Source organism: Amblyomma maculatum, chromosome 5, assembly GCF_055883805.1.
Source record: "Amblyomma maculatum isolate TAMU_Amacu chromosome 5, ASM5588380v1, whole genome shotgun sequence".
NCBI classification, from domain to species: Eukaryota; Metazoa; Arthropoda; class Arachnida; order Ixodida; family Ixodidae; genus Amblyomma; species Amblyomma maculatum.
The window spans coordinates 73,524,753-73,549,804 of record NC_139348.1 but is presented as its reverse complement, the minus strand read 5'-3'; the positions used below and the strand labels follow the sequence as shown (position 1 = coordinate 73,549,804).

The 25,052-nt window shown below is 46.2% G+C and overlaps 1 protein-coding gene across 1 annotated transcript in view; it reads left to right on the top strand.

Annotated features, from left to right (window-relative positions):
- The window catches only part of LOC146188507 (protein 5NUC-like), a 69,587-nt gene that overhangs the window by 24,368 nt on the left and 20,167 nt on the right, over positions 1-25,052 (top strand). Inside the window, exons 2-4 of the mRNA XM_084603814.1 lie at positions 15,833-15,970; positions 18,363-18,594; positions 24,312-24,497. Of these exons, the coding sequence (XP_084459940.1) occupies positions 15,833-15,970; positions 18,363-18,594; positions 24,312-24,497 (556 nt within the window). The remainder of the gene's footprint in view (positions 1-15,832; positions 15,971-18,362; positions 18,595-24,311; positions 24,498-25,052) is intronic.

Genomic DNA, 25,052 nt, shown 5'->3' with positions numbered 1-25,052 from the left:
TTATACCAGCAGAATGTGAAGAGCAGCACCGTGTGCAACACTGAATTTTATTTTATTATTATTTTTTTTGCTGTGCCTTCTGTACTCCTCGAAAGCTGTTTGCTGCACTCCAAAAGGTAAGGGCAGTTTGTGCCATCATGGCTGGTTCATGCTGCCCTTATCTTTTGTAGTGCTGCAAACAGCTTTTGAGATAGAATATAGTGGTTGGTATGTACAATAACAGGGATGCAAACCTTTTGCTCCTTCCTTTTTTTTTCCTTATGGTGCCTTCTTGTTTTTCTTGTAGAGTGATGTACGACCCTTACCTGCTACCTTTTCCTTAGTGCTTTTTAGTTATGATAGTAGAACGTAATTATGACAGGCATGCAGCCATTGCATTTTTTTTTCAGTGCATTCTAGTCATGCTAACAGGAACAGCAGCAGTGAAGCAGTCTTGGCTTCTTTTTTTTGCAGTGTAGATTTTTTAATGGATTTGATGTCGTGCCTAATGCTCAAGTGTTTATACAGTTTCTACAAGATGTATGTATGACCAGCATTCAGTTGGTGACATGCATGCACATATAGTATTGTGAAATGCAACACTGGTGATGATGGTCCTTTGTGAAAGCACCTTTTTCTGTATACTGAAGCTTTTTCATTTGAATTTGTTGCTTTGTTTTATTTTGTACAAACATTATGCAGATAGTTCGTTTAACCACTCAACCAGTTTTGTACACTTGCATACCTATCCCTATTTATTTCTAGTCATTTCCTGTTCTTGTTTGGAGTATGGATGTTTTCATTGTTTTTGTAAAGAGATCATTTTAAGCTTGGACAGAACTGCATTATTATTTTGTCATTTTCATACCACTTGTAGTGTCTAGTTTCTGTGCTTTTAACTTCGTTGTGCATTGTTGAAAAGAATCAAATATATGATTTACACATTTTGTTTTCTAGCACCTTTTGCAGTTATTGCCGAATCTCCCAAAGAGCACCCAATGATGGCTGTCCACCGGGCAGTGTGGCATGTTTTGTAACAAAGAATGTGTACAGATCTCACTTACTGTTCGCAGTTTTAATATCTGTGAGAATGAATGACAATGTGCATCATTCTTTTCATGTCATGTGTTCATGAGTTGGCTCTTTCTGGTGTTTTCTTCCTTGGTACAATATTAGGCTTCAGAGAACCACATTTTGTCATTTGTATACTGTTGCTTGTGGCTTTCCTTGCTTTTAACATGCGTGAGATTGTTTAAGTTGCCTATTTGCAATGTATAATGCTGAGGAAATTAAAGAGTTCTGTAGTTTACTCATGTCATTTTCTAGCATTGGGTGCAGGTACTACCAAACTTTCCAAAGAGCACCTGATGGCCATTAACAGTGAAATGTGGCACGCTTTGTAATAAAAAACACAGTTCTCATTACTAGACAACAGTTGTGCGTGAGAATTATTGATTTACAATTGTACATCAGTTTAGCTTGCATCATAACTGAATGTGTGAAAGAGCACTGTGGGTGTGATGGCAATGCAGCTTTAGTTGTAGCATCTGATGAGACTATATTTTATATCTGGCAGTGGTGTTGAAAACCTCTGCAAATACATAAGCATTTCAGACAGTTTTGCAAGAAATAGCAGGGAATAAATAATTTAGAGCATTGCAGGAGATTCTAGAGCTCATTTTAGACATTCAGAATCTATTTTAATGATTTCTAGATGATGACTTGCAAGACGTCTTGTAGCTTAAAAAAAGTGGGCGCATTAGCTGAGCTAGAAGGCAGCTACAAGATGTACCAAGACGTATAAAAACGTCTTTCATATGTTGTCAATGCATCTTTTAAATGTCTATCAGCTCTCTTGGGTGCCACTTCAGATGTCTATAAGGTGACTTGTTTATCTTCGACAAGATGCCTTATAGCTATCTGCTAGACTGACTTCCGTTTAGTATGTTATTTGTCTTCCAGATTTCTAGGAGATATCTTGCAAGACGTCTTGTAGCCTAAAAAAGTGGGTGCATTAGCTGAGCTACAAGATCACTACAAGAAATATCAAGACATCTGGCAATGTCTTGCATATCTTGTCGAGACATATTATATATGTTTAGTAGCCATCTCAGAGGTCTACTGAGACATTTATCAGGCATCTTGCTTGTCTTGGCAAGACAGTTTATAGCCGTCTCATGGATGGGTTGGTGTTTACTGGGGTGGGTCTCCGGGGTGCGAGACGAGCACGCTAACTACTCCACCACGCCAGCTTTTTTTTTCTTTATTGCATGAATTGGCACAAATACATCAGTAAAAGATCGTGGTTGCCATGCCCCTTGGCTGACAACCGTGTCTAGTGGACTTTCATTACCACAAGTTCGCCCATCAGACTCAAGACCTCCTTCGCAGCGTCTTGCTGCTTCAAAATTTCTTTTAGTCTACACACTTGTTCAACAAAATAATCACATACAGATCGTGCATCGACATCACAGTGTCTATAGGCCATCCTACTCCTCCAAACCCCAGGTGGTCGAAATTTCCGCAGTCCTCCACTACGGCGTCTCTCATAGCCTGAGTCGCTTTGGGACGTTAAACCCAACAAACCAACCAACCAACCAAATACTGTGAAGGCCCAATAGCATGATGAGGTCATACTGAAAATCATCATTAGCAGTTGTCAAGTACCGAATTCCACGTGGCGTCAATGGCAGGTCTTTTTTAAGTGTCCTTTGCAACACATCCCAGTAAAACACCGCATCCCAACAATCCAGGAAAACGTGCTCAGGTGTTTCAGGTTTCCTACATAGTACAAGGTGTTGCACAATTAGAGGCGCATTGTAGAATGCTTCTCCCAGCTAAACCGCGGAATCCTTGCAGTTAAAATTTCGCACAGAAATCACATTTTGTCGCTAGTATTTTTTAATACTAAATTTGTTTGGGGTACTTGCCTTATTCGATCAGAAGAAGTCAGATGTTCCCATCGCCTGCGGCGGCGGCGACGCCAGACGAACCGTTGCCCCAGCGATGGGACTGGTGGCGCCACATCATGCTGCTTACAACAACTCAAACCTTCTGCCAAAACATTCGCCCGCTCTTTTTCTGCTACAGAGTTGTTGTAAGCAGCATGAGGTGGCGCCACCAGTACCACCGCTGGGGCAGCGGCTCGTCTGGCGTCGTCGCCGCCGCAGGCGATGGGAACATCTGACTTCTTCTGATCGAATAAGGCAAGTACCCCAAACAAATTTAGTATTAAAAAGTACTAGCGACAAAATGTGATTTCTGTGTGAAATTTGAGCTTCAAGGATTCCGCGGTTTAGCTGGGAGAAGCATTCTACATCGCGCCTTTAATTGTGCAACACCCTTTAGACAGTTTGAGCCCCAAGTAAAAAAAGGCCCTTTTCTTCCATCCATGTTTTGACTGGGAGGGTTCCTGTATGCAATATAAAAAAGAATGTATTTACGCCCGGTGCAACAGTCATGTTTTTAACTCGCTTGAGCACGTCTTTCCCTGGGCCTTCAGAGTATAAGGTTCTGCACAATGGAGCTGGGAACAATTGTGAAATAAGATCCTTGTACAGCCGCTTATTTGGTACCGTCGCTAAATACTCTACAGAGTACCGCACGCGCAAAAACTTGAACGACCACACCACTTCTCGCAGGAAGCGTCACACAGTGTATCCCCGAGCAGAGCATGAAGATACTATAAACTCTGGAATTGCACTGGACAGCATGATTTGCATAAAGGTTCTCAGGAATGCATCTTTTTGGTCACGTAGGAAACAAAACCTTAAAGCTATAGACCGATCACGTTAACAAATATTGATTATAAAATTCTGATGAAGGTGTTAGCTAAGAGATTGCAATACATTATAAAATATATTGTTGGACATCATCAAACATGTTGAATAAAGACCAGAAGCATATTTATTAATATTCATGTAGCGCGTAGTGTGTTCGAGTGCTGCGATGCTCTAAACAGGAGAGTGGCCATGGTTCAAGTTGATTTTAAAAAAGCATTTGATCGTGTGTCTCATGAAATATTGTACTGTTTGTTGGAACATATTGGTGTTGGTGCCGTTGTATTGAAAGGAGTTAAAATGGCTTATGCATGTTGTTCTACACGCCTTATGATTAACAAAGTGTTAGCTGAAAGAAATGATTTAAGAGCATCTGTGCGGCGGGGATGTCCACTGTCTCCTCTCCTCTTTGCTATATGTTTGGAACCATTGTGTAGAATGGTAACTGCTAACGAATACATCCGTGGTTTTAAGTTGGGAGTATGTGAAATGAAAATATTGGCATACGCTGATGATGTGGCGCTTTTTTGTGAAGACCGCGAAAACTTTTCGGAAGCTTCGAAAGTAACACAAAGATATTGCAGGCAGACTGGTAGTGCTGTTAATTTAAAGAAAAATCTCGGAGTCTGGCACGGGGAATGTGAAGAGGAACCGGAAACTTTCTCTGCAGTAAGATGGGCTACAAAGCCCGGAGTTTATTTGGGAGTCCCATTGGACAAATACGGGGAAAATACGAATTGCTCCACCACGCCAGCTAGACGGTTTGAAATGGACAAAGGCGCGTCTATTGATTGCGGTGTTGTCTCAGAAATGTCCCTTAGAGAAGGGTATTGTGACGTATAATAATAATTATGAGCATGTAAATTAAAGGATTACAAAACACGCAGTTAAGCGAGTGGCAAATTACTGTTTCGCTGTACTTCCTCTTCGCTTGGCGTGCACGTAACGCCATCATGCGTGTGGCGCAAGAAATAAGATAGACAGGGCATGGCCTCCGAGATCTTCATCACGTCGGTTCGGATCGGCAACGATGTTGCCGACGAACTACGACTGCACCTTGAGGCCCGCGCGTTTTGGCAAGGTGGCTGGCAGCGCTTCTGCGTCCCGGAAGGAGTAATAAATAAAAATGAGTATAACAAGTTGCTCTAGGTAGGAATTCCAAACTGAGCCTCCCTTCTCAGTGCACGCCTCAGTCGCATTGTAAGCGAAGACACGCTTGTACGCACGAACTGGAGCCGAAAGGTTCTCTCGCAGGGCCGCTAGGAGAAGCGATGACGTCATCGCTAGGGAATGAAGCGTTGGAACATGAGCTCGCTCTTGAGAGACGTACTGAAAGCGGTTGCATCCACCAGTGCCGGACGCACTACGTTGTCTCTTGTGCTATCGCGTTCCATTCTTAAAGGCGAAGCTTAAGCGTCCTCCAAATTTTTTCTGATTACAATGTTCTTGTGACGCATGCTGTTGGTTTGTTGGCGGGTCGCATCTTGTTTTTGCGAAAGGCTCTCCCTTCTTTTGCGTTATCTTACTATACCAGCTCTGAGCGGCGGTTAATAACCGCTGTGATCCACAGGTATGATTCTTTTTCCGGTATACCAACCAGTTGGTTAGCTGGTTCACAGGAAGAGAAAGGCGCAGTATCTCTCACACTTGTTTCTATGGACACCTGTGGACTGTGGACTGATTTATTTGTAGGAAGGGAAAGGCGCAGTAACTGTCTCACTTGTTTTCTGTGGACACCGCAACTGCGCTATAAGGGAAGGAAGGTGGGAGTGAAAGTGGAAAGAGAGAAAGAGCAGCCGTAGTGGAGGTGTACGAAGTAATTTCGACCACCTGGGGATTTTTAACGTGCGCTGACATCGCACAGCACACGACGCCTCTTCGTTTCGCCTCCATCGAAACGCAGCCGCCGAGGTCGGGTTCGAACCTGGGAACTCCGGCACAGTAGTCGGGCGTCTTACCACTGCACCACCCCGGCGGGGCTATGGACACCTGAACCGCGCCGTAGGGGAAGGGAAGAAGGTGAGAGTGAAAGTGGAAAGAAAGAAAGAGGAGCCGTAATGGAGGGCTACGGCGTAGTTTCGACCACCTGGGGATCTTTAACGTGCGCTGACATCGCACAACACACGGACGCCACTTCGTTTCGCCTCCATCGAAACGCAACCGCCAGGTCGGGTTCGGGCGCCTTACCACTGCACCACCCCAGCGGGGCGTATACCAACCAGTTCTTTTACAGCGCCGACAAAAGCATGCCCACGCGAAACCCGCATAGATAGCTGTACAATGCTTACGCATTAAAACACCGAGTTAACCCATTAAAATTGCCCCGCCGCGGTGGTATAGTGGTACGACTCCCGACTACTGTGCCGGAGTTTCTGGACTCGATCCCGACCTCGGCGGCTGCGTTTCGACGGAGGCGAAACGAAGTGGCGTCCGTGTGCTGTGCGTTGTCAGCTAGGGTGCCTCGATGCCAGCGCCGCCGTACAGGGTGGCAACACCCTTTGGCATGTGCGGCGCCGCCGCGCTCGCCATCTTGGCGCAAGGTACTGCTATAGTGCCTGGAAATATACTGGCTATTTCTAGGCATTATAGTACTGCGCCTTTCCTCCAGAAGTATCATCTTGTTAGCGTTCCTGCAATCTGCAATCCCACGCTTGAACGCGCGCCAAGGAACGCCACGCGACCGCCGTTGCAAACGTTGGACACTGTTCACGACAGAATGAGCCAATAAAAGCCTTTGCCTCAAAAAAAAAAAGAAAAAAAAAGATGGAGGGTCTTTCGTAACAGGAGAATGGCGAAAGCCTACCCTTCCAATCCTATAATTTGCCTCCCATAGTTAGCCTCTTGTCGACTTTCGTTGCAGTGCTGCATAAAATTATAATTGGTTTACAAGAAAGGAAAGGTGCAGTATCCTTCACACTTTCTCCGGCAAGTGTGAGTTTGACGACCATCGCTCCTTTCGGGTGGCGTTCCTTGGCGCGCGTTCAAGTGTGGCATTTCAGATGGCAGGGGCGCATCCCGAGGCACGCAAGCAAACGGTAGTTGTTTTCACATTTTTTTTAGCAAAAGAGCGCTCAGGATTGCGAGTATATATGTAAAAAAGTTATACACCTGAGCCTGCTAGCGCAAGCGCGTGCTGAACAAGAAACCCAGCCGATGCTCCATAGCCCGCTGTATCTGCGCTTGCCCAAAAATGGCGCCGGTGTCTCCACCTTGTACGGCGTCTCGCTACATATGTCAGCGTACATTATTCAGATGGTGGAAATTATTCTTGAAGCCCTCCACTACGGCTCCCCTTTCCCTCTTTCCACTTTAACCCCCACCTTCCTCCTTCCGTTAAGGCGCGGTTCAGGTGTCCACAGCGCAAATGTGGAAGATACTGCGCTTTTCCTGTGGAATCAATTAAAAAAAACAACAACAAATCTCTCAAGATGGGCTGTTGCGGACGCGAAACAAGTGTGACAGGTACTTCGCCTTTCCCTTCCAGTGAATCAATAATTTTTATTTATTATTATGTGCAGTCCTTAGAAATATGCAGCCAAGGGCTTTTGATTCTACGCTCTGTAACATGGCTCGTTGCACATCTCCAGCGTTCAACCTATCTCTATTTCTATATATAAAAAGTTCTATATATATATAAAGTCTATATATAAAAATACAGTCCATCATACTTCTCTGGAGGAAGTGAGATTCTAACATTACTGATTTGGAGTGATTGTACTTGCACTCTAGTGCAGCTGAAATGTCTTCAAAGGCGTTAATATTGTCACGTAGGGGTGCCAAGGTCGACGACACAAATGAAGGGGTCGATGATTGCACTGAAGAAACTCTTTATTGGGCTGACTTGCTTCCGCAAAAGAAATAAGCAACTCGTCGGCGGCGATAGCAAACGTGCTCGTCTGTCGTCGGACAAAGAATGCTCGTCACACTCGTCAACGCTCAATTTAAAGGCTGCACAGAACAATCTAGATAACGTCGCAAACAGCTACCAGCACGGGCTGGAACATTGTGGAAGGACACCCGAGTGGCCGGAACCTTCGAGACTGATCTCGGTGCATCTTTCGCTACAACCAAACTGATAAAGGTGTGACTCGCGACATCGAACATTAACAAACAAAGATTACGGAACTGATACGCGGTCCAGAATCAGAGTGATAAGCCTGTATGCCGGCGGCTGTTAAAAAACAACAAATACTGTTTTGAAGGTTTCGCGGCATTACTCCCCCCTTAAAAAAACATCACCTCGATGTTCCAAAACAAAGAAACGTAAACATAAACACTGAAAAGTTTAAACACCACAGATTGTTTAACGCGCGTAATATGGCTTCAGTCGTACAACATGTACAATTTCTGGGCGTGCGCGTCGCCGTTGTGATGCTGACGTTCCGTCGGGAATGACTTCATAGTCCAGTGGTCCGACGCGGCGAATGATTTTGTACGGCCCAAAGTATCGACGCAACAACTTTTCACTTAATCCGCGACGGCGAATTGGTGTCCAAACCCACACTTGGTCTCCTGGATTGTACTCTGCGTGGCGTCGTCGTAAATTGTATCGTCGGCTGTTGGTGCGCTGTTGGTCTTTAATACGCAGCCGTGCGAGTCGTCGGGCTTCCTCTGCACGCTGCAGGTAGGCGGCGACGTCAAGGTCGTCTTCGCTGGTTACGTGCGGCAGCATTGCGTCGAGCGTCGTCGTGGGTTCCCTGCCGTACACAAGCGTAAACGGGGTCGCTCTGGTCGTCTCCTGGACTGCCGTGTTATACGCGAAGATCACGTACGGCAAGATGGCGCCCCAGGTCTTGTGTTCAGCGTCGACGTACATAGCGATCATGTCCGCGATCGTTTTGTTCAGGCGCTCGGTAAGGCCATTGGTCTGGGGATTGTACGCAGTTGTTCGTCGATGGCTTGTGTGACTGTATTCCAGGATGGCTTGCGTCAACTCTGCCGTAAACGCCGTTCCCCTGTCCGTGATGAGCACTTCTGGGGTACCGTGTCGCAAGAGAATTTGTTCAACAAAAAATTTGGCGACTTCTGCCGCGGTACCATTTGGCAGTGCTCTTCCTTCGGCGTAACGGGTAAGGTGGTCAGTGGCCACGATGATCCACTTGTTACCCATAGACGAAGATGGAAAGGGGCCGAGGAGATCCATTCCAATTTGTTGAAAGGGCAGGATTGGGGGCGGAGTCGGGTTTAGTAGTCCTGCTGGTCTGATCGGTGGCGTCTTGCGTCGTTGGCACTCACGACATGTCTTCACGTAGTGGGCAACCGGCAGGCAGTCGCGGCCAGTAATACGTCTCTTGGATTCGACGCAACGTGCGCGCAAATCCGAGGTGGCCTACTGCGGGCTCATCGTGCAACGCCTGCAGAATTTCTTGCCGAAGGGTTTTAGGCACTACGAGAAGCTGCGCGGTCTTGTTGGGTGCGAAGTTCTTCACGAGGAGGCCATTGCTTAACGTGAAGGATGACAAATGTCGCCTGAACACACCAGGAGGGGAAGCGGTCTTTCCTTCCAAGTAATCGGCTAGCGCTTTCAGCTCAGGGTCTGATCGCTGTTGTTCTGCGAAACTGCTGGCTCTTACCGGTCCCAAAAAGGCGTCGTCGTCATCGTCCTTCGGGGGAGCATCGACGGGAGCACGGGATAAGCAGTCTGCGTCGGAATGCTTCCGGCCCGACTTATAGACTACAGTCATGTCAAATTCTTGAAGTCGTAGGCTCCATCTGGCAAGGCGGCCGGAAGGATCTTTCAAATTAGCCAACCAGCAGAGCGCGTGATGATCGCTTACCACCTTGAATGGTCGGCCGTATAGGTATGGACGAAACTAGAAGTGGCGCAGATGATTGCAAGGCACTCCTTCTCGGTCGTCGAGTAATTGACTTCGGCTTTTGTGAGGGACCTGCTAGCGTAGGCGATTACTTTCTCCTGTCCGGCACTATTCTGGACGAGAACGGCTCCTAGGCCCACACTGCTCGCGTTGGTGTGAATTTCGGTCTCGGCGTTTTCATCAAAGAGGCCAAGTACAGGAGGGCATTGCAGGCGGCGCTTGAGTTCGTCGAAGGCTTCTCCTTGAAGCGCTTCCCATTTAAAAGGTACGTCAGCCTTTGTAAGCTGCGTCAACGGTTCGGCGATGCGCGAAAAGTTTCTGACAAATCGTCGATAATAAGCGCACAGCCCAAGGAATCGGCGCACAGCTTTCTTGTCGGCAGGCGGTGGGAATTGTGCGATTGCAGCTGTTTTCTCCGGGTCTGGGCGAATACCGTCCTTGCTAACGATGTGACCTAGGAACCGGAGTTCTTCATAGGCGAAGTGACACCTCTGCTTTTAACGTTAGTCCCGATGACTTGATGGCTTCCAGCACTGTCTGTAGTCGTTTTAGGTGGTCTTCAAAGTTTGACGAGAAGACAACAACGTCGTCCAAATATACCAAACAAATTTGCCACTTCAAGCCTGCCAGGACTGTGTCCATTACTCGTTGAAACGTGGCTGGTGCGGAGCAGAGGCCAAATGGCATCACCTTGAACTCATAAAGGCCGTCCGGTGTGATGAATGCGGTCTTCTCGCGATCTCTTTCGTCGACCTCAATTTGCCAATATCCGCTCCTCAGGGCCATCGATTAGAAGTACCTTGCATTGCAGAGCCGGTCGAGAGTGTCGTTGATGCGAGGAAGCGGGTAGACATCCTTCTTCGTTATGCTATTCAAGCAGCGGGAATCAACGCAGAAGCGAAGTGCGCTGTCTTTCTTCTTGACCAAAACAACTGGTGCCGCCCAGGGGCTGTTAGATGGCTGGATTACGACATCACGCAGCATTTCCTCAACTTGATCGCGAATGGCCTGCCGTTCTCGCGGAGATACACGATAAAGGCTTTGGCGCAGAGGTCGGTCGTGTTCGTCCGTTATAATGCGGTGCTTGGCCAGTGGTGTTTGTCGTACCTTCGATGATGACGAGAAGCACTCCCTGTATTTTCGAAGAAGACTGCGAATCTGGTTTTTCCTGCTGTGGGTCAATACTGGGTTGATGTCAAATGTGGGCTGACGGAATTGGTCCGGTGCGTCTTCCAGTGATTGGTCGTGGAGGGCGAATACGTCTTTGAGGTCCGCTAATTCGTCGAGAAAAGCGATCGTGGTGCCCTTGTTGAGATGCCGGTATTCTTCGGTGAAGTTTGTTACCAGCACCTGAGCTTGACCTCTCCGGAATTTCGCGATGCCTCTTGAGATGCCGACACCTCGTTCCAAGAGCAATTGGATATTTCCTTCGACGATGCCTTCAATGGTTTCGATGTCTGCGCTACCTACACTGACTGCGACGCTTAATCGAGGCGGGACGGTCAATTCTCCGTCGAGGACGTTTAGAGCGACGTGTTGCGTCGAAGTCGTTGTAGCAGGTATGGCATTGTCTGCAGAGAGCTTGATGAGCTTGGATCGGAGGTCGATGATGGCCCTATGTTCATTTATGAAGTCCATGCCTAAAATCACGTCGCGGGAACACGGCTGCAAGACCACAAAGCTGGTGGGTAAGTACGCCCATTTACGGTTATTTTTGCATTACATCGTCCTGATGGAGTAATCAGATTGCCACCTGTGGTGCGAATCAGCGGGCCATCCCAAGGGGTTGTAACTTTCCTGAGATGGGAGGCTAACGGTCCACTGATGACTGAATAGTCAGCTCCGGTGTCTACAAGGGCAGTGATTCTGCGACCGTCGATATCAACTTCAAGGTCGCTTGTTCGCGTCCTCACATTGCACGTGGGCCTTGGTGTCCGATCTCGGCTGCGTCGTTTCTTCAGGTCATGGCCGGGGCATACCGTTGTTACTTCGCTGGGGGCGGTGTCGGCTTGCACTCTGGTCGTGTTGTCGTCGATGTCGTCGTGTGGCGTGGCGATGAAATGGCTGCGTCGTCGTTAGTGGTCGTCGGCGGCGGGAGGATCTTCGTCTTTTCGCCGTTGAGCAACCTCACCTCCAAATGTTGCTGCCTTTAGTTTCCCCTACGGGGGCTAGGAGACCATCCTTGCACGTAACCGCTGCCCGGAGACGCAAATCGAGCAGTGTACGGTGATGGGGAGCGTGACAGATGCCTTGGCGACGAGTGCTCTCCGCTGCGCAGGAAGTCGTTGATTTCCTGTGATCCCTCGCCAGGACGGGGTCATGGGGCGTCGACAGCGAAACCACGGAGGCCGATCCGCCTGTATGGGCAGTGACGGAGGATGTGTCCTGCCTCACCACAATGGAAGCAGAGCGGTCTGTTGTTTGCTGTCCTCCAGGCTTCGCACTTTCTGGGGCTTGGGGGTCGTTGGTAGGCTTGGCGGGCGGGGACCAAGGGGCGGTTTTCAGGAACAGGGCGGTAACGGCGAGGGCTCGGAAAGTCATCACGTCGGGGCGCAGGGCGACGTAATGCACCAGCGTAGTTCATCGCTGTTGCCTCTTGTGCCGGAACAGTTCGCAGCCGTCGCTTCAGGAACACCCAGCGCCTGCTGGACTTCTTCACGGACGACGTCCGCGAGCGTCGCCACCTGGGGTTTTTGCGATGATGGCATCAGTCGGCGGAGCTCCTCTCGCACGATCTCCCGGATGAGGTCCCGAAGGTTCTCTCCGCTTGTAGATGCGCTGGGGTAGTGGCTTGAGTAGTCCTGTTGAAGTGGTCGCTCGTAATGGCGCATCCGGTTGTCCAACGTCTTCTCGATGGTAGGCACTTCTGTTTCAAACTCTGCCACAGTTCTTGGTGGATTTCGCACAAGACCCGCAAAGAGCGACTCTTTAAGGCCTCGGAATAAAAGTTTGACTCGCTCACCTTCGGTCATATTAGGGTCGGCGCGGCGAAAGAGGCGCTTCATCTCCTCAACGTACGCTAGGACAGGCTCGTTAGGGAGTTGATGTCTTGACTGAAGGAGGGCCTGGGCTTTTTCTTTCCGGACGACGCTTGAAAAGGCAGTCAGAAATGCTTCCTTGAAAGTCTCCCAATCCTTCATAGTTGCCTCATGATTTTCGAACCAAACTCGGGCATGTCCTTGAAGAACAAAGTAAACTGCCTAAGTTTCGCGGCGTCGTTCCAACCGTTGAAATCTGCCACACGGTCGAAAAGGTCCATCCAATCTCCCGCATCTTCATCCGGCAGTCCATGGAAGCAGGGGGGCTCACGGGGATGGACGAAAACAACCGGTGCTGTAGGCTGGGCCATTGACAGCGTCGATGCCTTCCGAGATCGAATGGGGTCGGGCAGCAGACCGTGTTCGGGTTGTAGGCCTAGAAGTCTGCGGCTGGCTCGGTGACCTGTAGGCTGGTCTTCCAGGGCGACAGGAACACGGCTTGGGTCTTCGCTTGAAGAATCAAAGGCTGCACCTCCACCAGATGTCACGTAGGGGTGACAAGGTTGACGACACAAATGAAGGGGTCGATGATTGCACTGAAGAAACTCTTTATTGGGCTGACTTGCGCCCGCAAAAGAACTAAGCAACTCGGCGGCGGCGATAGCAAACGTGCTCGTCGGTCGTCGGACAAAGAATGCTCGTCACACTCGTCAACGCTCAATTTAAAGGCTGCACAGAACAATCTAGATAACGTCGCAAACAGCTACCAGCACGGGCTGGAACATTGTGGAAAGACACCCGAGTGGCCGGAACCTTCGAGACAGATCTCGGTGCATCTTTCGCTACAACAAAACTGATAAAGGTGTGACTCGCGACATCGAGCATTAACAAACAAAGATTACGGAACTGATACGCTGTTCAGAATCAGAGTGATAAGCCTGTATGCCGGCGGCTGTTAAAAACAACAAATACTGTTTTGAAGGTTTCGCGGCAATATTTCACTCAATATGTTTGGTAACTCACAGGGAAAGCACTTTAGACAAGTTTGGTCGACTCTGTACGCACGCCTTATCCCTTTGGTGAGTGTGCCTGCGGAAACTTCCTCCCCGGGAACGAGTATAACAGTCGGCGGATTGACGGATAGAATTAAGGAGCAGCTTGTTCCCTCCTATTTAAAGACGCGAGAGACCAATGGTTCGGCGCTATACGCAGCCGAGTTCCCGGTGGCGTATTCCCTCTACCCTAGAATATGCGAAAAAGGCTGATTTGTCACAATATATTATGGGCATGTCCGAAAGCCTCGCCAACTCAGGGACAACAGCTCGCTAACACCAAGCAATGAAAAGTCGCGTTTCTCAATTCAGACCCGGACACGTAAGGCGGGATTATCTATAATACCAAATAGGCCGTTGGTGTGGACGCTCTTGATCGGGCCTAAACGTCTTCACTTACTGAATTTACCGATAAACTTTTTTCGATCTTCGCCCGACTTGGAAAAGCTAAAATATAAAAACAAAGCAGCGCCGATTAATAGTTTAAGCTCAAAGGATACAAAGATTTCGGCTTCCTTACGGAAGCGTTGCTCGTTAAATCCAGGCTTCGCACAAGGGAACCCGGCTTTTATATGGAAGCCAAACCTTTTGCTCTGCTTTGACTCGAAGCATTTCGCGGCGCTGCATTTTGTCGCACAAACTTATTCCCTGACAAAACGAGATTTCTTCTAACATAGCATTGCATTTATGGCTTTGTTTCCTGCCGCATATGTTCTCTCAAAACGCTAAGCATGTTCAGGAGGACATTGTTCCTCAGAAGGATACTCAGTCCGGAGTTCTCGATAGTCTTGAATGTGGTCGTAAGAAAAATTGGTCGCAAATTATAAATTTCGCATACCTTTTTGAGAATAGGAGTCTGCCGTACTAGGGCCAGTATCCAGGAATACTTTAAACTAAATTGGTGTACAGGAAGGGAAAGACGCAGTATCTGTCACACTTGCTCTGTGGACACCTGAACCGCGCCGTAAGGGAAGGGAGGAAGGTGGGAGTGAAAATGGAAAGAGAGAAAGGGGAGCCGTAGTGGTGGGGTACGGATTAATTTCGACCACCTGGGGATCTTTAACGTGCGCTGACATCGCACAGCACGCGGACGCCACTTCGTTTCGCCTCCATCGAAACGCAGCTGCCGAGGTCGGGTTCGAACCCGGGAACTCCGGACAGTAGTCAGGCGTGTTACCACTGCACCACCCCGGCAGGTTAGTAAAAGTAGTACTTTTCTTTTTAGTACAAAGACAAAGGAATGTTGTAGTGGAGGGCTCTGGAGTAACTTCGACCACCTGGTGATATTTAACGTGCACTGACACACAGTGGGAGGTTGTGAAGGGTGGCAGTTCCTAGCCCTGCGGGGCTGGGAGGTGGTGAAGGGTGGCAGTTCCTGGCCCTACGGGGCTCGGACGGTAGGCCAACGCCGTTTGCGGCGGGGGATAGCCAACCGCCGAATTTTATCCCTTGTAGGACGTCATTGCACCCGCCACTGCTTCGATAGTGTACGACGGCTGTTGTTGCAACGTGCGTCTTCTCTCCCACTTTTTCCTTTCTTCTCTCACCCCCGCTAGGATGGTTATTTATTTATAGGAAGGGAAAGGCGCGGTAACTGTCTCACTTTTCTGATTTATTTAGAGGAAGAGAAGGGCATGGTAACTGTCTCACTAGTTTTCTGTGGACACCGCAACCGCGCCGTAAGGGAAGGGAGGAAGGTGGGATTGAAGGTGGGAAGAGAGAAAGAGGAGCCGTAGTGGAGCGCTATGGAGTAATTTTGACCACCTGGGGATCTTTAACGTGCGCTGACATCGCACAGCACACGGACGCCTCTTCGTTCCGCCTCCATCGAAACGCAGCCGCCGAGGTCGGGTTCGAACCCGGGAACTCCGGACAGTAGTCGGGCGTCTTGCCAATGCACCACCCCGGCGGGGCAGGAATATGCGTACTGAAGCATTTATCTAATTAATTAGAGAAATTTCGCCCATTTTGAAAGTATCTGATATTGATAGTCTTACTAGACATTGCAGCGTACTAGTAAAAAGGGCGACATGAGAAGGACGCCTACACAAGCGCTACTGCGCTGAAATCTCCAGTATGCAAAAACAACTAGCCAGTCACTATGCTTTAAACAAATGCGTTTTCATATGAACGTTTATTAATGTTCTCAACCTTGCAAGTTATGCAGCGTTAAGTGGGTTAGTCTTATTAATGCGCGGTGCTAATACTGTGTTCATCCTCACGAACAGGTGCGGGATCTTAAATGCAACGTCACCAATCCTCTTTTCCTTAATGCCGGAGACTTCTTCCAAGGAACGCTTTGGTACTCCATTCTGAGGTACAACATTGTCTCGGCTGTAATGCCCAACATGTCATATGACGCCGTGGTAAGTACTGTTTCCTCAAGTACAACCCATATAAAGGAAGTCTATGAAGACAAAACCGCTAGAAGTTGTATGGAGGGCCGCACACAGCACATATTTTAGCCGCAAATCATAGTGTGCTTCCGCACAAACGCAAACGCGGCTGATGCAACACTTGATGGTAAATAGTCGAACAATTTTCAAGGAAGCGGAGCCAATATCTGGGAGGGAAAAAAGATTAGTGTCAAGGGATTAGTCTGGCGATTTTGTCTTCGGCATTTCGAAATAACTGTCATTATGAACATATCAAGCTCTGCTTTATTTCCTCCCAAATAATCATCTTGTGCACACACTGATAATGTTTTGTACAGAAATAGGGTCGAGAGAAAACTCACAGTTTCCAACGGCTTTGCATTCCTTAATGCGAAGGTCGCCAAAACAGTGGCGAACATTCAGAGACTTAAAAAGAACGGTATACGATGGTACTTGCAGTTAAGTGTTTCAAACGAATAGCCATATTCAGTATTTTATCAGCGATCAAATGGGCAATTAAAATGGCACTCACAATGGCGAGTCAGACAGGTCACACGTAAAGCTATTTTATTTGGCTGGGCATGGTCATATAAGGCAAGTGTTTTTACTGAAAAAGTTCCGTGCAAGTCGCCAGTGGTCTTTTAAGGGAGCTCCTTTTTGATGATTGCCTTGAGGCGTGATATCGTCTCGCAGATGTCCTCAGTACAGCGCAGAGGTGCGGGAGATTAGACTTGTAGAAGCCAACTCCCATTCCGAAACGTTGGCTCCTTCTCGACGCTTGCTCCGTTATCTTTTATATGATCAATGAAAAACAGCGAACAAATGCACGGAAAATGAGGCGCTTGTTATGACACATAGACAGCGAAACAAGTGCCAATGACGCCTGGGAAGGCATGGCGGATTTTCTTGCCATTGATCAATGGTAAAAAGTGTGTTATCAAGGAGAAAAACGAACGAAAACTAGAGGGAAAAGCAATCATACTTTGCCGAGGGGATCTGAATCCACGACTTGAATTTTGCGTTCGGAGCGCTATACCTACTGATCTATGGCGGTGGTCTATCAGCTTTATTCTTCCTTGGCCACTTATGTTGTGAGTAAGCACTCCTCTCCAAGCATGCGCCAGCGCCACGCTTATCTATGGTGGTGGGTGTGCGACGTCCTGTGATACCTCGGTGGCCGCGTAGAACGAGAGAATTTTGTTTCCGCACATTCTAGGGCACCAGATGTGAATGTTGGAGGTCGCGGTTCGGATCCTACAGGCGGCGTGCGGTATTTGTTTGTTTGTTTGTTTATTATACTGCAAGCCCTAGAGAGGGCCAATACAAGAGTGCATGGGCATAAAGATACAAAAGATACATAAAGATACAAAACAAAATGAAATCAGTGCAACGATTTGCATGCATCAGGAAATTGGCATTCACCACAGAAAGCGTGTTACATGCATCGCAAAAAAAAAAAAAAGAAATCAGGGAAACAAGAAAACAGCCTAGGACACTGGATGTTCAGGAAAGATCAGTTTCCATCCAATCTGTAAAGACGCTTATGGAAGACTTAACGGCACACTGAGGTAGGGGATTTCATTAATTAATTATTCGCGGAAAAAGCTGTCCTTGAATGCATAACTACAAGTAATTGGTGGCTGTATGTACAAAATGTGCCGCTGTCGTTAGCGTGGATCTGATGATAGTACGTAGTGCCGAAATAAATTAATTTGAACATGGTTGTGAATAATTAAAGATAGGAATTTCAATCGGTCAAACTTGGTCCGTGGTCCTAGAGGGGTTAGGCTTGCAAACTTGCGAATTTAACTTGGAGAATGCACCCGCTGGTATTTTCTAAATAGGTATGTAGACGCCAAGCGCTGATTTCTGTCGAATTTATGAAAATGTTTTGATGTACCAGGGTGTTTTTATCCTAATTCTTATTCACTTATCTCTATGAGTTTACTGTTGTTTCTACACAATACCCAAAAATCCGCTATGCTTTCCTTCATTTTAGTGGCTATTGGCTTCCTTTCGAATCACCCACAAGTTAATCGCAATATAAACTAGGAGGTATATTTAACTAGTAACAAATATTAAGGCAGCATTATTTATGTAGGAAGCCCTGGGAGCGGGAACAGAATTGGGCACCAGACATTCCTTTTAATTTGTTAGTACGAAGTTTCATCCAACATTTGTAACATTACTTCATTACATCATTTAAGGAATTTTGCTGAACGGTGGATACATTATTGTTAGGTATTTCGCGCAGGATTACGCGTCCCTCCCCAAAAGGGTGGTTGTTAGAGGACACAGTTCCATATTTTTATTGTGCATAAAGCAAAACAATAGCTGTAAACCTGAACGCATTCGTATGACTCAGTACGCGACCGTTTTTCAGTGTCTTGGAAATCACGAATTTGACGATGGACCTGAAGGATTGGTGCCGTTTTTGGTCAGAATGCAGGAAGCTAACGTTACCGTACTAGGGACTAACCTCAACACTTCTACAGAGCCACTCTTTGTGAACGCAAACGTCACACTTCCCAAGTCTAAAGTTTACACCATTGATGGTGTGAAAATAGGCCTGCTCGGTGTGGTCACAACAGAAACTTTAACCATTGCGAGACCAGGTAAGTTTTTTTTTTTTTGGTGTTGGGCAAGCAGTTTGTTCTTTTTGGAGGAAAACAGATGTATCTTCAAGTAGCTATCAGCCGTATATATCTTAATCAATAAGTGTGGAAATCAAAAGAAACAATAACAACGCGCTTTGGTGAATATGTAGTTCGAAATACAGCGTCATATGTAAACGCCATACACAATTATTCCGGAATATATCAATATTTGCGATGTAGAGCTATATTCCTGTGTAAAAATATCAGGCACGATCTGAAAATGATGTCAAGTAGAATTACACGAATCTTCAAGTTATATTACCGCGTGTTTACGGGAAGTATTCTAAACGTGCACTGGAAACAGCTGGTAATAAGTATTACAAAACATATTAGTAACCAGCGTTTCGCGGGTGGAACGACGTTGCCACGTTTTTATTAAATTAACTAAAAAAATGGCTCTGAGTGGGAAAGTTAATGTACAAAAACCTAAAATGAACTTGAAACCTGAATGAAATGAAAATGAGCAGCGTTGGAAAAAAAAAAAAGAAGTTTGGAATTGACAGCGTGGCACTGAAAGTGGCATTAAATGGCGTTTAATGGTCACTGATTCACGTCATATCAGCGAAAATTCAAAGAAGAATGTTAGAATTGTGCTTCTTTGGCAAGTGCTCTGCAAAGCAGGCACTATCCACTAGCCCGAATGCTCACACTGTCAACCTTCACAAGTTACTAGTAGTGAACCACCAAAAAATAAGTTATATTTTGCTGGCCATCACCCCTGTGCCAGAAGCATGGCTAAGAGAAAGGCTATGTACTTTGGCAAATACTTCGAACTTGGCCAACATAGCTAAATCAGCTGCGACTTCACGTGGAGTGTACACAGCCAGTTCGGACCACATTCATCGCCGGTGCCGTAAGCCTATCTGAGAAAAATATGTCGCAGAAAATATGTCCATGATTTTGTCATAGAAATTGTGGCGCTGCCACTTTTTGTGCAGAGTTCAGGGTGGTGTGATACCATTTTATTTTGCATTTAGCACCCATTTTATCAAGTTGGAGGCTAGTTTGAGATAGGAGTTTGGACTGACGACTTACGTTTGTAAATATGCGTGGGTGTTTACTGACAAGTGAAGCTGGTACTGTCCCTTCCTTTTCCTAAAACTCTACTTGAACCATAAGTGCAGACATTCCCCTAATGAAAAAACGGCGTTAAAGGCGCTGGCGCGTCCACTCTTGAGGCGAGCCTTGAATATTCACGTACCTTTTCTCCCCAATCTTTCGTTCCTTTTGGTGTATGACGGCTGTGACGGGAGTTTTGAAGTTTCCTTCAGACGTACACAAGGTTAGCGATACCGACTTGTTCCAGCATTCGTCGTAACATTGCGTTGAAGTTGCAGAAAATTGAAACGATGAATTGGTAATTATATCTCATTTTGTCATGCCATATATGCCTTGAACTGAATGTCCACGTTAGTGCATGTGGCCGTTGAAACTGATGGGGGTAGTCACTATGGAACGAAGAGTATGTCCTTCGCGCGTATTCCAACTTTATAAGTCTGACTCATTCCTTGAGCGACCTGACCCTAAATATCATTCTCTAAATGTATTTCCTAAGAATCGAAAAGAACCAGCTTTAATATAGCTGCATGCATACATATAAAGCAAAATTTATTGTATGCCAAAATCACCTTAGGATTTTATTCCGATAGCTTCGAAGCTATATAGTCCTTAAATTATACTTTCATTTAAACTTGATCGACTACTCGTCACCTTTTCACTGTTTTGTTTTCTTTTTAACTCTTTAAACTATTTCGTTTCGTACCTTCGACAGCTGCAGGCATTTTATGTTACATAATCTCATGATGTCAAATACTTTGGCAGCCAAACACCGCCCGGCCATGTCACCTGCTGGAACACCTGGAAACTCTGGCATGCGAATGATCTAATGACTTCACACAACCAGTTTCAGCGCTCGGCGATGTCACCCCCCATATCTGCAGCACAAAATCCTTGAGGCGCTTAAGTCCCCATAAGAGCGATAAGGCTAAAGTCTTTGGGGCTAGTTCTACTATAGTGTTTATTAGACAATCACTGCAGATGATACAAGCCAGCAGGCCGGCGGCTTTCGTACCGGATTCGAAATGAATTGAGCGGCGGGGAAGGCGCGCCTTTGTTGCGCTGCTTGGTCTTCATAGCTGGCGGAAGATGGCGTCCGCCACGCTTCTTCCTGGAGACGAGGGGGGGGGGGGGGAAGCAATCGTCGTCGCCTCCCCTCCGTTGCCATGGAGACATTCTCATGACATTACAGACGTATGTCTAATTCATGAGGTCGCAGCCGTGAGGTCACGTTTACTTAATGACTGACATTTTTCACTCGACATAGTATCTGACAACTCGGTCATGTCAAGCGGCCTCCTGACGTCACACACATTCCGTCGACAGATCAGCGCTTGACCGCGTCATCTGTCAGAACATCTGTCAAGTCGGTAAAGCAAATGCGTTCCTGATAAAAAGATTGACGACGTCACGCTGTATCGTGGCTAAAAGAGGTTCTCAAAGTGTGAATAATAAGATGGTGCACGACTAGAAAAACAAGGCAATAAGCAAACTGCGCAAGCGAAGCTTAAAGCAACAGAGTTAATGCCTCATTCTGCAGGAACTCCCGCGTCGACTTCATGAACGAAACAATGGTTGGGAAAGCTCTTCCTTTACGGGTATGACGGGATAGCGTAGGCTGACAGCCCCCTTCAAAGCTCCGCTTTAATCAATCCATTTGAATCTGCATGGCCTAGTTGTATTGTGAATGCAAGGCCTCTTGCAGGTTGATTCAGATATCACACTCCGATATGCCTGAGAGCAGAGGCCCGAGTTGGCAGCTCCTTTCAAACGTAATATCAAGCAACTCTACGACTAGTTAGAGCTCGGCAGTGTCAGCTACCAGTTACAGTTTTCCAGCTCCATGATCGTGATTCTTCGTTCTGAAAGCGAATGGTGGTACCACCGAAGCCGAAGTTTCAGTGAACGGGACTTATCGTAAATGGGTGTAGGTGGTGATTGGCTGCAACGCTTAGAGCTCACACTTCATTGCCAAGTGTACAGAAAATGCCTGTTTGGATTTCTCCTAAGAGATGGGTGAGTGGGATGAAAATGTTCACCCCCGCATACGGTTTAGACCACGCAGGCGTTTTGGTGTAAAACTTGGTTAAAAGCAAGCTGTATACATTTGTGCTTTTAAAATCACATCCGCAGCTGACACCCTCTCAAGTTACTTAGCTACGTAAGGGGTGGGAAAGGGAACACAATGAAGGTCTTCGTTTTATTGCCTTTTTCCTTATGATACCCTGTGAACATCTTTACAGCCGAAATGCTTTCACCAACATAATGCTGCATCATCCAACCTTCGTAAAACTGCTATTACTTTATATATTTGGTGGGTTGCCTTTATCATAAATTGACAACATGCTATTTTATGTTAATGATGATGCACGATGCAACAGAAAGTAATGATTGAGAGAGAGATAATAAGTAATATACAGATGACTAAAGTAATGTTCAACATTCTAGGCAAGAAAAAGCAGCTTACAGGCAGCGATGCACTGGAAGTGGTAGGCGAATATGCCTACTTAGGACAGGTAGTTACCGCAGATCCGGACAACGAACGGACAATGACTAGGGGAAAAAGATTGGGATGCAATGCATTTGGCAAATACTCGCAGATTATGTCTAGCAGTTTACCGGTATCGCTCAAAAGGAAAGTACATTACAGTTGCATCTTACCTGTACTCACCTATGGGGCTGACGCCTGACAGTGTCCCACACACTACCGCGCCTACACCGGCCTTTACAATCATTTTTGTTTTCTGCATATTAGTTTTCGGCAATAGAGTTAATACTACTAATTCTAGAACGAAAGCGACAGCGGCCTTCCCATCTGAACCCTCACCCTTCATTTGCTAATCGTGTTCGCAGCCATGATGGTACCCCTCGCATGCTACAGCGGAACACAGCCAGCGCCCTTTAGTGCTAGGTACAGCAGACAAAACGATAAGAAACTATCGCATGTACGCTTTTATCAGCCTTTATATCACTTAAATTTTACCCCTGTAAGAAACTAAAATGTGAGAACAATGTTTCATGAACTTCAATGCTTTATGGATGCACCTTTTAGTGCTTTTGTGTGCAAGTAAAGCAAAAAAAAAAATTCATAGGAGTAACATCATGGCGCTAGACAAATGTAGTACAACCTCCTCGCCGCGCTTTAGCCACCTGTTTTAGGCCTACCTTTCTGCTATTCCTGTCTAGGTCATCAATCATTCTTTGCAGTTTGTCTCCTGAGTCACTTAGCAAGCCAATGCCATCATCGAATCGCAAATTACAGATGTATTCTCCATCAACTCTTGTCCATAACTGCTCCCATTGTCTCTGAATACACCCTCTAAGCAAGCTGTAAATAGTACCTGCGATATCTTGTCTCCTTGCCTAAAAGTTTCTTAAAATAAAAAATGCCAACATGACTGAGCTTAAGAGACATGGTTGGCACACAAGTGCGCACTAGAACGCTTGCATTCGAACATCGGCGTGGAGCCCAGTGGGGCAACCCAGAGCACTATACCTATACTATACTATACTATACTATACTATACTATACTATACTATACTATACTATACTATACTATACTATACTATACTATACTATACTATACTATACTATACTATACTATACTATACTATACTATACTATACTATACTATACTATACTATTCTATTCTATACTATACTATACTATACTATTCTATACTATACTATACTATACCATACTCTACCTAGTGGTTCAAACCAGAACTCAGGGATTGGCGCTCACACTTGCACCATGCTGCTTGTTGTTTCAAGGAAAGAATTTTAAACATTCAGAGTTCAATCGTGTTGATTCTTAGATATACCATTTTTAACCTCTCTTAAAGAGAGGATAAATACTTCAAAACAATTAGTTTCACCCTTTTTCTTTTGCTTTCTTGCGGGTGTTTTCAGCAAAAAAAAAAAAAAAGAAAAACTGGCTACAATCGCTTCGAGTCCCAAAAATAGTTTCCTCAAAGTAAAGTACATAACAGGCTAGAGGTTTATAATTTATATTAACTTTGATATTGCCAGCTCGATGGTCACCGTCATGAGCCATACCAACACTGAAAAAACGAATAAGCACAGCAATGTTTTCAATACCAGATTAAAATCTGAAGAAGGAATTATTTTATGCATAAATAATCAGTAGAGGGTGACTCCGTTGATGAGTTAGTACACTACTGCTGGCGTAAAATATTTCTTTCAAAACATGGCCACCTCCATCCACGTTTTCACGCGCCGTAAAACAGTACAGTGAAAAACAGCACCATACAGTCGTTCTTACGGCCGCTGCTACATCAAAAGCGATGCAAAAGGAACCCCGCAAGAATGGGGCCTACCAGAAAAATAAACGGTCTCAATAAATTAACGGTTTCGCATAGCTCAGCGTTGTGGCAGAACTATTCACTTTCAAGAATACTTTTCTTTATAAGTGTATCTCATGTATCAGGATCACGAGATCATAAGGTTGGAGTGAGGTTCGCGAAAAGGCGTTTGTTGTCAAGTATTATATCAGCCAGAAAGCTGAGGTGTTTTTGTTACAGAGTTTTGAACTATCTTCGTCTCGCTGCACACAGTTTTCTTGTAAAAGAAAATTATTCGTGAATATTGTTCTTCAGGTGGTGTACAGATATTGCCGGAGGCGCAGAGCATCAACGACGAGATCGCAGAGCTTAAAAAAGAGGGTGTTAGCGTATTTATACTCGTGAGCCACGTTGGTTTCGACGTTGATCAAAAGCTTGCATTGGAATGTCCAGAACTTGACCTCATTGTGGGTGGGCACACCAATACCTTCCTCTACACAGGTAACGTATTGATTGCATCCTTCTTTGCTTCTTACAACCAGCCTAAATACTACAAATTGAACAAACAAACGCCTGAAAGTTTGGGTTAAGGTGGCAGTTTATGAAGAACTGGAGCTTTTTATTGTTTTATTTTTGTAGTGCGTGGTGGTTTCTCAAATTTTTGTCCTACCTTTAGTTCCTTTGAACAGAAACGTCAGACTACCATGAGACGCAAGTAGCTGAGGCGCCGGGCTCAATTTATTACATTTCTGACCGCAGCAGCACCTGACGGTAGATTTAAGTCGGAACACAGCCCGCCACCGTGCCTTCCCTTTCCCTTCACGCCAACAAAGCTGAACTGGTGTGGCTCCTCAGTACTGAATCACTGCGGCGTCGTCACGAAGTGATATCACTCACAATGGGATACGCGCATAACAAAACACAATATAATAAGCAATTAATGGCAGAACATTCGGCTTCCTGCTGCCTTAAACTACTAAGCTATCTCCTCGCTTTGTTGTTTAGCTTGTTCCGGCGGACACAGTGAAATAGAAACCAAGTCGGTAGATATCTTGT